This window comes from Pseudomassariella vexata (assembly GCF_002105095.1).
Source record: "Pseudomassariella vexata strain CBS 129021 chromosome Unknown BCR38scaffold_8, whole genome shotgun sequence".
NCBI classification, from domain to species: domain Eukaryota; kingdom Fungi; phylum Ascomycota; class Sordariomycetes; order Amphisphaeriales; family Pseudomassariaceae; genus Pseudomassariella; species Pseudomassariella vexata.
The window spans coordinates 1,887,554-1,899,774 of NW_024467963.1; the positions used below are offsets into that span (position 1 = coordinate 1,887,554).

At 50.0% G+C, this 12,221-nt stretch overlaps 3 protein-coding genes across 3 annotated transcripts; 2 read left to right on the forward strand and 1 right to left on the reverse strand.

The window, feature by feature from the left end:
- Nucleotides 1-3,733: 3,733 nt before the first annotated feature.
- Nucleotides 3,734-4,750, reverse strand: BCR38DRAFT_228699 (uncharacterized protein). Its single transcript, XM_040854300.1, has one exon. The coding sequence runs from the start codon at nt 4,591-4,593 to the stop codon at nt 3,988-3,990; it is 606 nt and encodes a 201-aa protein (XP_040715111.1). The 5' UTR covers nt 4,594-4,750; the 3' UTR covers nt 3,734-3,987.
- On the forward strand, nt 4,641-6,393 carry BCR38DRAFT_344660 (uncharacterized protein; the record flags this gene model as incomplete). Its single annotated transcript, XM_040856119.1, has 3 exons — nt 4,641-4,715; nt 4,907-5,195; nt 5,264-6,393. The coding sequence occupies 3 exons, from the start codon at nt 4,641-4,643 to the stop codon at nt 6,391-6,393; spliced, it is 1,494 nt and encodes a 497-aa protein (XP_040715112.1).
- A 4,121-nt stretch (nt 6,394-10,514) lies between these two features.
- On the forward strand, nt 10,515-12,071 carry BCR38DRAFT_486196 (kinase-like domain-containing protein; the record flags this gene model as incomplete). The annotated part of the gene is made up of 2 exons (XM_040863997.1): nt 10,515-11,282; nt 11,358-12,071. The coding sequence occupies 2 exons, from the start codon at nt 10,515-10,517 to the stop codon at nt 12,069-12,071; spliced, it is 1,482 nt and encodes a 493-aa protein (XP_040715113.1).
- Between the last annotated feature and the right edge of the window lie 150 nt (nt 12,072-12,221).

Consider the following 12,221-nt stretch of genomic DNA (forward strand, 5'->3'; position numbering starts at 1 on the left):
CCTTGACAACATCTTTTGGATGGTCTGAAGCAACATACTGCTCGTCATCTCAGCTTGTAGACCCTGATTGGATCCAGGTCTTGTCAGCCTGATTACCTAGGTGCTGCTCTAGGGTACAGTCGTGACACACTGGGCTTGGAAATTTACTCAAGAGACGGCGTTGAATAAGATCGTCAGCCGAGCAAGCATGACTATTGAACTCCGCAGCCTTGTATGCCAAGGTTGCCCGGATGTACCTGACAACCTGCGCCTCGTTACCTTGCGCCGTTGCACACATATGCACCGACATATTGATACGGGCATTCGTACCTCATTCGACGATCAGCACTTACGAGCGGGGTGTTTGACACACATGGGCCGGGGCTAAACAGACAACACTTGCCATTTTTCCAACAAAATACCTGGTTGACGGGGCGGTTTCATAGGGCCGTGGAAGAGCGAGGCTTGGCATCGGTGCATTTCGAGATTCAGCTTCCATCGACATGCCCCGGTTTGGTTGGTCACATCAGGAGGACTATCAAAGGGCAAACATTTAGTTACATATCCAAGCGAGTGCTTGGAGCAGGCCAGCGAAGCCTGGATCCGGCTTTTCCTTCCGCCAACTGTGGTGTTCGGCCACCTGATCCCCAAACCTTTTTTTTTATAAAATTTTTTTTAAAATAGCCCTATCGCATGATTCGCATTCCCCCAAGCTATGATAACACCCTACAACCAAATAGACACAAATATGTAACTCCTCCTTCCGGCGCTGGCGCTGCATCTGTCATATTACATGTATCAATAATTGACCTTGAGTGCGTGCATGTGCTTGTAACATGTAGGAATCCAGGAGGCACAGGGCCCTCTTCACACACAGGCAGCGTTGTCTCAAGCTTGGCATTAGGGATGGGATGTCGAATGACTGAATATGATTGAATCCCGTTCAAAGAAACGCCGCTATGGGGGATGCCCCGTCTCTCGCACTTCGCGTATCGCCGTCGTACGCCCTGCCCGATACATGCGCCAGTGCTGGCATCCTGCCCACTGCCCAGTCTTATCTATCGTTAGGGTTCTACTTGAGTACTTGAGTACTTTTTCCATTCACCTCTTAATATCTAGGTTGTCAGATGGGATCGATCGCCCACAGTATGGATCTGGATACAGGACTGTAATTTTGCCCTTTACGTTATTTCCGAGGCACTGGAACCAAACGCCATCTTCCAATAGAAAACCTGAGATGTTTCTCTAGGCTTGCCTTTCTGGTCTTAGTTCCGACATGAATGTCTATGACACGAAGTCTCCATTACGGCTTTTACTACATTCACACTGTCGGAGGTTCAGACCATGGTCCGACCTGAAAATTTGAGTGAGAAAGTGTTTTCCTTAGAAGACTGACTGCGTCTGGCTTTGATAACACGATAGCTTGCTTCTCTGTTGCTGATCAAATCTCGACAATGACATTCATCTCCGTTCCTCTGGCACTTCAGCACATCTTATAAAGATATAGATAGTGACTCCGAAGCTATTGAATCTTCTGCCCACCCAATTTGTGAGCCGAAACGGTTTCTATGTCCGAAACACCCTGTATTCTCCCGCCGACAATGTGAGAAATGGAATCCCGATGTGTATCCTTTCATTTGCCGTTTTCACGTAATATAGGCAATAATTACTCAAGGACGTACTGTATATCTGGCATTTGGTCCCAGACGGCTTGGTGTTTCCAAGATTGGACGGTCTCTGAGATAGTCGGAATGAATCATTGGCCTCAGACTACTCTATTTGCAGCTAGGTCCGTTCAAGTCTCCTTCAATTTTCCCTTTACGATGTTATGTTAAAATTGTCCAATGTCGTATGTTCCCCTAAAGCGGGCGTGAAAACCCCCCGATCGGCTTTCAGGCCAAGTTTTTTGCGTTTTGCCTGAGGGGCATTGGATTGAAGGAGGTATCTGACGATGAAAGTTTCTGCCCAGTTCTCCAGGTTCCAGACGCAGGCTGCTGCTTGAAGGCTTTCCGCAGCAGCGAAAAAGCCGATCGGTGCGTACGTCCCCACTCCAAAACTTGACCAACTGTGGGACACGTGCATCATCTTGCTCAAACTGTGTGCGGCAGCATTTGAGTCTAGGGCCACTTGTCTACATAGTAGCCACCATTTTTAAAATAATAAGTTGAACCGCGGACCATACTGCCCAGCTGAGGTGTAGTGTATCCATAGGAGCTCTGAGCCACAAACCAAAGATGGATGATGGACCAGGCCTCTAATACCCTCACGTGCTCCACAGTTACAATGGCACAGTGGTGCTCAGGCGACGCAACACCACCACCACCACCAGCAGTGCCTGGGCCTTGCTGCTTGGTGGCATTCAAGATTTTTGGCTGTGAGAGAGAAAGAGAGCGAGATTCAGAGAGAGAGAGAGGACAAATAACGGACTAGGGATTAGGTAGTGAGGTAGGGGCGCTTTTCTAGTTTAGCTTGACGAGTTGGGTTTGACTGCTGCGCCAGCCCAGCATATCGATAACATGACGGAATAAATAGCCCAGTACGTCTCTGAAGGGGTTAAGCGAGTAATCAAAGGAAGGACGTACTGCGGTGCGTCACAAGCACCCAAAGCAACCAAAGTGGTTGTTGCTCCTCCGTCACGCAACCGCACGCAACCTCAACCATTTAACGACGGACGGCAGGGAGACTACGAAGACGATCTACTCAAACCGCCGACGGCTGCACCAAAAATGACTGGCCAACCACATCATTCCCCCAGTGCAGTGCGCCCATCCGCGTCGTCCGTCCGATGCATCCTACCAATGCCTGGTGGCTGGTTGCCTTCTTCCTTTCGTTCCTGCCTGATGTTGTTGCTGCTGCTTGCGGATGAGTGAGCGTGTCCATTCGTTCGTGTGCATTCATCATTCAAGGACCGCCAAACTATCAATTCCGCAATGGCTACCACGGCACCACATTAGGCAAGCGGTGATCCATTAGCATCATCATCATCCATCCATCCATGGCCCACGAGAGCATCCATCAACGCCGCAGTGGTGTACAAAGTCTAGTATTCGTACCCCATGTTGCCATTTTCACTCTCCCTGACCAGCCAACTAAAGAACCTAGCTGCAAAGCAAAGACTGGCCAACCCAGCCGAGTACTTGTGAGTGTGTTAGTTCACAGGGTACATTGTAGTCACCACGAAACGGTTAGTCTCACCCCGGCCCACTCTTTAGCTTCAGGACCACACCCATTTTCTTCTGCCACGGAAACGAAAAGCATGCGCAAGGTGCCATGCCACCACCGTGGGTGCGCGGTTTCGTGGTGCGTGGGCTGCGTGTGCAATTTTTTTGGGGCTTTCACATTCACAATTCTGAGGCCAGCCGGTAACCCTGCTCCACACTTATTTTCCGTCACGCACCCCTCTCCCTTCGGGCTTGCTGGCCACACCCCCTTTTTTTTGGGGTCCTTTCTTCCCATGCCTGTCCATGCATTGTACCTCCGTACTGGCCAAAGCCCATAACGCCGCATCAGACACCGTCAACCACCATTCTCAATTTGGCCGGTACCTTGAACCTACATAGCGTAATGATCGTATATTACTCGATGGACGCCCAAGTCCCAATTGATTCTGGTTGCTGTCCCAGCAATTCCAGGGACGACAGAAACTTGATACACCGGCTTTGGATTACCAATATTGAACAGTTTGAACGTGGAAGGGAGCCGAGCTTCCATTCTTGTTTCCCACTGTGTCTTGTGTTGGCATCTCGAAACGTGCAGCTGCAACTCAACCACCGGCCGCCGCGATATATCACCAGCAACGTCTGAACTGAGTTCCTCAACCAACGCCCAAGAGTTTGGTTCCACACGACATGGCTCACATATGAATGTTTGACGAGAAAGGACTCTGCAGTCTTGCAACTATAATACCCACGCCGCGGGAAGCTGAAGTTGGTTGGAAGCAAGTGAAGAACGGTTGCTAGCGAATGGAGAAGATTTCGGAGACGACTTCACCTCGCACCTTCGCTTCGGTCACACATCCTTCACTACCCAACAATCTCGAACAACAGGAACAGCCTTGCCATCTGCCGTCCCTAACCCGCCTTCCTCTCTCACAATTTGCACGATCACCCTCCGAATTCTAATAATTACCCCCAATGTCTTCGGCAGTCTCGACCGTCCGCTCGGCTCTACATCCGCACCTCCCATCTCCGGCACATTCCTTATTGCATCAGTCACGAAGAGGTGCCCCTCCACCCTTAAGTCTGCAGAAGGTGCAAGAAGCCTCTCTGGCTGACGAAGCTGCCCTTCACACGGGCGGGCTTCGAACGCCGCCGGCAGAGGACAGCATGAGTACGGCGTACCATCATGCCAACCATGTGCTTGCGTCAACCTACAACAGCCTTGGGAGACAACCACAAAGTCGGACGGGGGGAGCGCCTTGTGAGGCCGTCCTGAACCCAAGGAATCCACCGCAACACCAGCAACATCAATTCCAGCACCAACCTCAGCTTCAATCTCAACCACCCTCAGCGCAGCAGATTTACTATGCATCCACAATAGTGGCCAATCCCCACCCGCACTCGGCTTCTTCCCGACACTCGACTCGACCATCGACGCCCTCGTCGACCGCAACATCGCACGTACACTCGGAAGGAGGAACAGTCTCAAGGAGGGACTCGACCATGGTCATGCACAGTCTACAGCTCCCCAGCTGTATAAGTCCCAATGGTGGTAATCTGGATGACTTTGCTGCCTTGGTAAGTTGCCTTCTGCGCCGCCTCCTCACTGGCAATGGCTACAATTATTCCACCAAATACCTTCTCACCTCAGTCGGATGAACCGGTGCTTTAGAGAGTTCCTCAAAAGATCCTGGAGACGAAGGATGTGTGGGATAATTGCTGCCGTCACCTCGTCCGCTCACTCGAATATCCCGACTGACATATATTAGATGACCTGCTTCTTCTGGTTTGAGAACATCGAAACGATTCAAGCAGCGGAACAGATCAAGGTTCGACAAGCAAACTTGACAATCCCTCCCCTGGCGAAGCACACTCGGCCATGTGCGGACTACAAGAAGTGGGTTAACAGTATTCTCACAACTACTCAAGTCACGCAGAACGTCGTACTTTTGGCCCTGCTTTTCGTCTACCGGTTAAAGTGCACGAATCCCAAGGTCAATGGTAGCCCCGGCAGTGAGTACAGACTTTTGACGGTGGCCTTGATGCTGGGCAACAAATGTGAGTTAGCAAGCACCTGTCTCCCGCCCCTCTTGACTCCATTGAATTGAAACCAACCAACTTCGCAGTCCTCGATGACAATACCTACACCAACAAGACCTGGGCCGAAGTGTCTGGTATTGCCGTGAAGGAGATCCATGTTATGGAAGTTGAGTTCCTGAGCAACATGCGATACGGGCTGTTGACGTCCAAGGAACAATGGGCTGAGTGGCTGCAAAAGCTGTCGTGTTTCCACGAGTACTGCGAGAGGGCCGAGATGAGCGAGCAAGCCGAGCTGCGACGCCGACAGGCTCCCATGGCACCTCTCAATATGTCACCTACCCATCGATTCAGCTCACCTATTCCATCGCCGACCGGCATTTTGCCTGCTGCCTTGCAAGGAACATCATCGTCACTCACGGTATACTCACCTAATACCGTGACATACAACGGGCATCAGAACTGGCACGGACAGTATCAGCCGACCCCCTCGGTGTCCCCACTGGCCGCCAAACCTAATCTTGGACTCGGTGGACATAGGAAGAGGAGCTTGGAACGTCCAGAGCTTGTTGAACCTGCACCAAAACGCATTAATCGCCAAGTTGCTGCTACTTTATCTGCCACAGGCCGGCAGCCTGCCGAGTCGGTGCGGCTGCCCATTCCTCAGCTCACTTTGGATATCGGCCAGGCCGCCACGTCGCAAGCTGGCGCTTACCCACCACCATCGAGCCATACTCAGGGCCAAGTTCCTGCATCGGTATCCTTGCCTCCAATTGGGTCAGGTATTCGAGCCATGACCTCGGCGTATCAGAATGCGACAACCTGGGCACCACAGATGGCAGTCCTCGCCACTTGCGGTCCCCAAACTCCATCTTACACAGCACCGTCCAGTTTCGGTACGCCTACTAAGCGACAAAGTCCAAGCGGCTTGACTGTATACGGCTCGTCGCCTCTAACGGAACCTTTCAACACGCATACGCCAATTTCGAACTCGCCTTCCGTGTACCTGCAGCAGCGAAATAGCCCGTACAAGCCGGTGCGGCCTGTTAATACCCTCAACTATCCCCCTCCCTCGATTCCCCTCTCCGAATACCATTTAGGGTCTGCCCAAATGCATTATCAACCACTTGGGCGCCGGAATGTACGAACCGGAATCGTTCCTGACTTTTTGCCCGGTTACAGTGGTCGGCCGACGGGCGCCGGTCATTACTATCCCTGAACTCACACTGCCATCTCGGGACATCACAAAAATCCGCCCCTTTGGAGGACTCCAAGTGTTCAATGGGCATTATCCACCAGCGCGACAGATGTCGATTTGTCTTCCTACCAGTTCTTCTTACTGCGATTTTATTTTTTCTGCTTTTGCTTCGCATTTTGCATGGCCCATGGCGTTTATAGGAAGGGGAACACAGGTGGCAAAACATATCTGCCGATACCAAGGAATTTGCAGATTCACATCACCCGCAGCATCATTCACAGGAGTTGAGGGGCTGGGGCCAATGCTCGGGCTGGCCATACCACACATCAAGCGATCGGAATCTTACTTTGATTTTTGCGGTTCGGATCAAAAAGGGAAGGATGAAACACGTCTGGGTCAGGGAAGGATGAAGAGTGAATAAGTGTGTACGATGGCTTTTGTCCCGATTGATGGCTTGAACGGGACAGGGAAGGGACGGAAGATAGGCCAGAATCCACTTCCGCATTGGACTGAATTCCTAGATAGATAGGCTTGTCAGCGATGACAATTAGCACATGCAAAATGAACAAGCATTTGATACTCACCTTTGTGCCTCTGATGCTTCGTGAACTAATGTGCCTAGCATTGCTTGAACTTCTCTGGACTCAACGCTCTGGATTCCGGAGCAGACGGAATGATGTCATCAAGACCTTATCACTACGTAGAGTCTTATCGGAGTCTTATCGGAGCCTTCTCGTGTTATCAAAATCCTATCAGCAACATGTCTTGGCTGATGAATAAGTCCGATAATTGGCCGGTTGTCGCTCTAGAGATAAGAGCAGTTCGGGTTGTTGCTGGCAGCAAGACTTCAAAACGCAAAGTCATTTCGATTCCGGGTCAAATCAAGCTGTGTAGAGATGGAGCCGAGGAAATTGAAGCCACTTGAAGACTTCAACTCTGGACTTGCATGCTATGCACTTGTATAGGTGTCCTTCGGTCCAGTGGAAACAAAGCCAGCTAACTCAAATTCCACGTATTTACACTACAGCGTAGAATCTTTGAGATCACTTGACTGTCAAGTTTCTGCCGGCTTCGAAGCCGGAGAGATAAAGGTACCTGGTGGCTTATCTTGTCAATGGGTGGATGCTCCGCCCCATGCTCGTAATGAGAGCATTAGTTGCCCATCGTCGAAGCTGTTCAAGAACAAAATGCCAGCCAGGTTTCACAGCCAGCCTTTGATAAGGTTCCGGGCCTGCAGGACGGGTCGCGTCCACGTGTTTTTATGCGGATTGTTTTTCGGTTTTGCTACTAAAGTACAGATTCGGGGCCGCCTTTGTATAACTCTACTACTTTGGTAGCGTGTTCAGGGGTTCCATGCTTGGCTGAACCCTAGGCGGGGAGAATCGCTTCGCTCGTGCGGTCTGGAGTGAAGTTATGAGTTCACTTGACTTGCGCCTGACGAGGCGGACGTCGTACCCCTGCAGTACGAGGACAGATGCTCGATCGAAGCGGTGCTAGAGGCTGATTGTATTGTCTCGACTCGTGTTGCATGACGGGCTTGCGTATGGATATATATATATATATATATATGTGTATGTATGTATGCACGCATGCGCTCGTAAGTGCAGTGAGGGGCACATCGCATCTACAGTAGTCTTTGCGCTTGTTTCTGCAGGGACGCGGTCGATCTATCTGTCTTTCTCTCATCAACTCATTGCGTTGCGTGGCATCGTGGCGAGATGAGTGCCTACCTGTCTTCTACAAAGCCATGGCAAAGCTTCCCCGTGGACGCCACTGAGGCTTGGGTTTGCTGAGTCCCATTGCCAGGCGATGGTCATGGTTATTTAGTACTAGGTCTGCTTGGAACAGCAATTAGCTCTCACTGGCCGTATATGCGGCGGCTTGAGCTTGTCAATGCTGAACAATAGTGACATGCTGTTTATTTGGGGGTATCCTAAGCGCGTGTGCTTCCCAGGTAAGCAATGTGCCTGGCCGCGACAACGAGCAGATTCTTAATTTCTGTGGTGTTTCTTTTCTTTTCTTTTTCCTCAACCACGGAATGTCGGATGAACCTTGGCAATTTATGGGATATGAATAGGTGAGGAAACTTTCCTGATTGAACATGATATGGTCCATTCTGTCCCTTCAGCTTGCCACATGGTTCAGATTGGTTCATGGAGAAAACGTCCATTCAAGTTGCTGGCGATGTATACGCAGCGTCTCTCTGGAATATCTGGTTGACAAGGACATACTGTGACGTAGAAGAAGCTTCTTACTATCTACGGCTCAAACTCATTTAGGCTGAACTTGTTCGCGGCTGTCTATTCGGAACCCCAACAGGGTCATGAATTCAACGTGTTTGTCACTAGAGTATTGCGAGTTGATCTCAATCATCGCATTGAGTAAGGCATTGGCAGAACTTCACGCTCAGTTATCTAAGGGTCAATTATGTGTACTTGAGCGTGACTTCGTCACGTCACTGCAAAATCAGGCGTAATAAAGGAGACACAAATGACCTCGATATTGCCAGTATCAACTTTAAGTTATTTCGTGCTCCGTTGATTCCTATCCAACGACCACTTTCACTGGAAGGACTGGGGTATCTGCGAGTCAAACTACACCTCCGAAGGCAGAAACATGGCCATGGACTTCGTGATAAGGAAAAGGTTCACAATATCTTTGGTGGAATGGAGAATCATGAGGATCAGATTCTGATGTGGCTATTGAACTCTGGGCTAAATAGGGTGCAAAAGGGGAAAGTGACTGGTATCAGCTTCAGAGACTACGTAAAACCAGAATCATGACCACAAGCACCAGGAGATACACCACCGCCTCAAGTTGGAAACAAATAAAGCGTTCAGCCTTTGACCTTTAACCCAGTAACAGGCACATGGGGCCCATCAAGAGGCTGCTATAACCGCAGACCTGAGCTATAATGAAAGAGGAGGTCAAACAGTCTACGAACTTCAGGATAATAGTAGAGTCCAAGATTTACCTGGAAATTACTTTAGGAAAGAAAACACATAATTCAAACAGCAGTGAAAATCCGGCGACGAATAAACCTTTGATCTTGATATTCTCAAGCAGAAAGTAGCTATGAGATGTGTCTAAGATTATGGCAGTGGCATCAAAGGGCACATCGACAATGCCACCAGATTTGGCCCTCGGTCTAAAATCGACAAGTGAGTGCATATCCATATTCTCGGCAGTTCATCATTAGTATGTGCTCTGAACTATTTAAGAGCTGGAAACGGCCATCATTCATTTCATTTAGGTCTCAAAATATCAAATCGTATCGTACATACCCCCTCAGACTCAAGTCACAAGCCCCCTAAATAAGGCAAGGGGCCTTCGACATACATCGAGACTATTATTGCCTGAGACAAAATCCAATTCTTCGTTCGTCAACTCAGGCTATCTTTCTACAGGTCACCCCTGTTCACCTGATATTTAATGAGATGGAAGGCAATAAAAATTTTCGCTGAGGCTTTGCCTTGTACATCCGTCCACCTCACCAAGTTCACGATAGTGGCGGCACCACTGGTTTCCCTAGACAAGCCTTTCCCGGATTTGGAAAGCATGGAGAGGTATTCCTTTTGTTCATGTTCCATGAGATAGATTATTATTCAATAGATAGCCTTAAACTTTTCCGCGGTCTATTGGGCCGCTGCCCTGACAGGTAAAGACGCGCCTTCGTATCTGGAGAACCAAAGAGGCTGTCACGAACCATGGTATGAAACCTGACACTTCCGCGATTCTGAAATCTGAGTAAATTAAAAATCACAAAGATTAATTTACGAGGCATCGCCAATTATTTTGCTACCTTTCAGCGGTTCAACGCTACACCTTTGCCTGATCTCACCAACCCCCTTTTCCTCCAGCCCAGAGCTCCACCACTCGACATCACCTCGACCTCACCATCGGGATTCACGCAACCATCGCGCTGCGAGAAAACAACAAAATCTGCACAGGAATAAAGGCCCGCACAATTAGTGGTCTTCTGCCGACTAATAATCTTGCCGCGACCACCCATCGTCGCCAACCCTCAAGCCTCGCGCAGTCACGAATCTTGACGTACCTACTAACTTTCCCTCAATCGCTAAGCATTGATCCTACCATTTCACTTGCAATACCGTCGATAAATCAGGGCCCTCACTTCCATCATGGCGCCCAGGGACGCTATCCAGGTCAGAGTATGGCACAACGGCGTATGGCTCGAGTGGGACGAGCATATCGAGTACGACCCATCCGGGCAGAAGCGGCGATTGCCTTGTTCACGAAAGCGTGGTAGCCTGGGGCATGATTTGGGGCTCCCACTGATTAAGGAAGCCGAGTACAGAACAATCACCTTCCGACCCGCAGGATGTCAGAGAGCAGACGGTGACATCCTCCTGCCTGGTACCAACAACAGCGACGAGAACGGCAAGACCTTTCGCCTGAAGGTCGACCAGCTTGGCACCTTTTTTACTCTCTTCTACGAACCTTTCAGCAACACCAGGACCCTTGCGGCATCGGGCCGCGCTATCAACTGCCACGACGGAACAGTCGAGCTCCTAACCGTGGCCCTGCAGACCGGAATTGGAACTTACGTCGTCGTCACCACCTTGATGAAAAAGGACGAGAAGAACGTCCTACTTGAGAAGTATCACAAACTCTTCCAGAGGCAGCTGCGACTGGAAATCACCAAACTTACGACGCAGAGCAATCAAGATATGGTCCACTCTATTCCCCAACAACCGGAGGGCGTCAGCGGTGACTATCTGGTCCTGAAGCACGCACGAACGCGTCTTGGAAGTGGCTCCTTCGGCACTGTTCATCGTGGTGTCAACCAGCGCGGATCGCAGGTCGTCGCGGTCAAGTTTCACAATCCTGGCGTCTCTAGTTTGGATGAAGTCCGTACTGAGTGGAAGATCTTGAAGAGGGTACATCACGTAAGTGAAGTCACCAGTTCTGTCCCAATTGTTGTCTCTAACCCCTAAGTCTTCAAGCTGACCACACATCAATAGGAGCACATCGTCGACTGTATCGACTTCTGCAGCAAGGAAGTCGCACTCGTACTGGAGTATTGCCCTGGAGGAGATATCCTGAAGCATCATGCGCCTGCCCAATGGCCCGCATCGGATGTCTGGACCCTGGCAAAACAGATGTGCGACGCTCTGGATTACATACACTCGAACTTCAACGTGGCACACTACGACATCAAACCCGCCAACATTTTGCTCTCCTATTCTTCATCCACCTCTCCCTTCAACACCAGCGCCAGTACCAGGACCAAGACTACTCCTTCCTTCAAACTTACAGACTTTGGTCTCGCATCAGCCGCACCCACCGATTCAGAAATCGGCGAATCGTCGCACACCAAAGTTGACATCTGGATGCTAGGCATAACACTCGCAGATCTTGCTTGGGACTTTTCATACTATTATCAAGCGCCCAAGGAATGCATTCGCCAAGCCAACATATTACTGCGCCGGTTCGAATCAGATTCTGAGTGGGAAGATGTCGCCGGGTTATTAAAGGGCATGTTGAGAACCAATCCTGAGAAGCGCTGGAGCGCCGCGCAGTGCCGGAAGCATATTTACAATGTTAAGAAGAAGAAGAAGAAGAAGAGGAAGGAGATGAGTGCTACGGAAAAGACTAGGAAGAGAGTCAGAGAGGAGGAGTTCGAGAAAGGCGACTTCCAGCTTCGCGCGGAGAAGCACAAAAAGAGATTACGCTAGAGTGGGATCTACTTGAACACAATGACGAGGCTATCTCATGAAAGCGATGAAGGGAGCATGCCAGAGCGAAATGGGGATGATTTTGAGTTTTTCAGCTAGATATTCTCGAGGAGGAACAATGGCTGATATCAAGACTGCATGGATAGATGG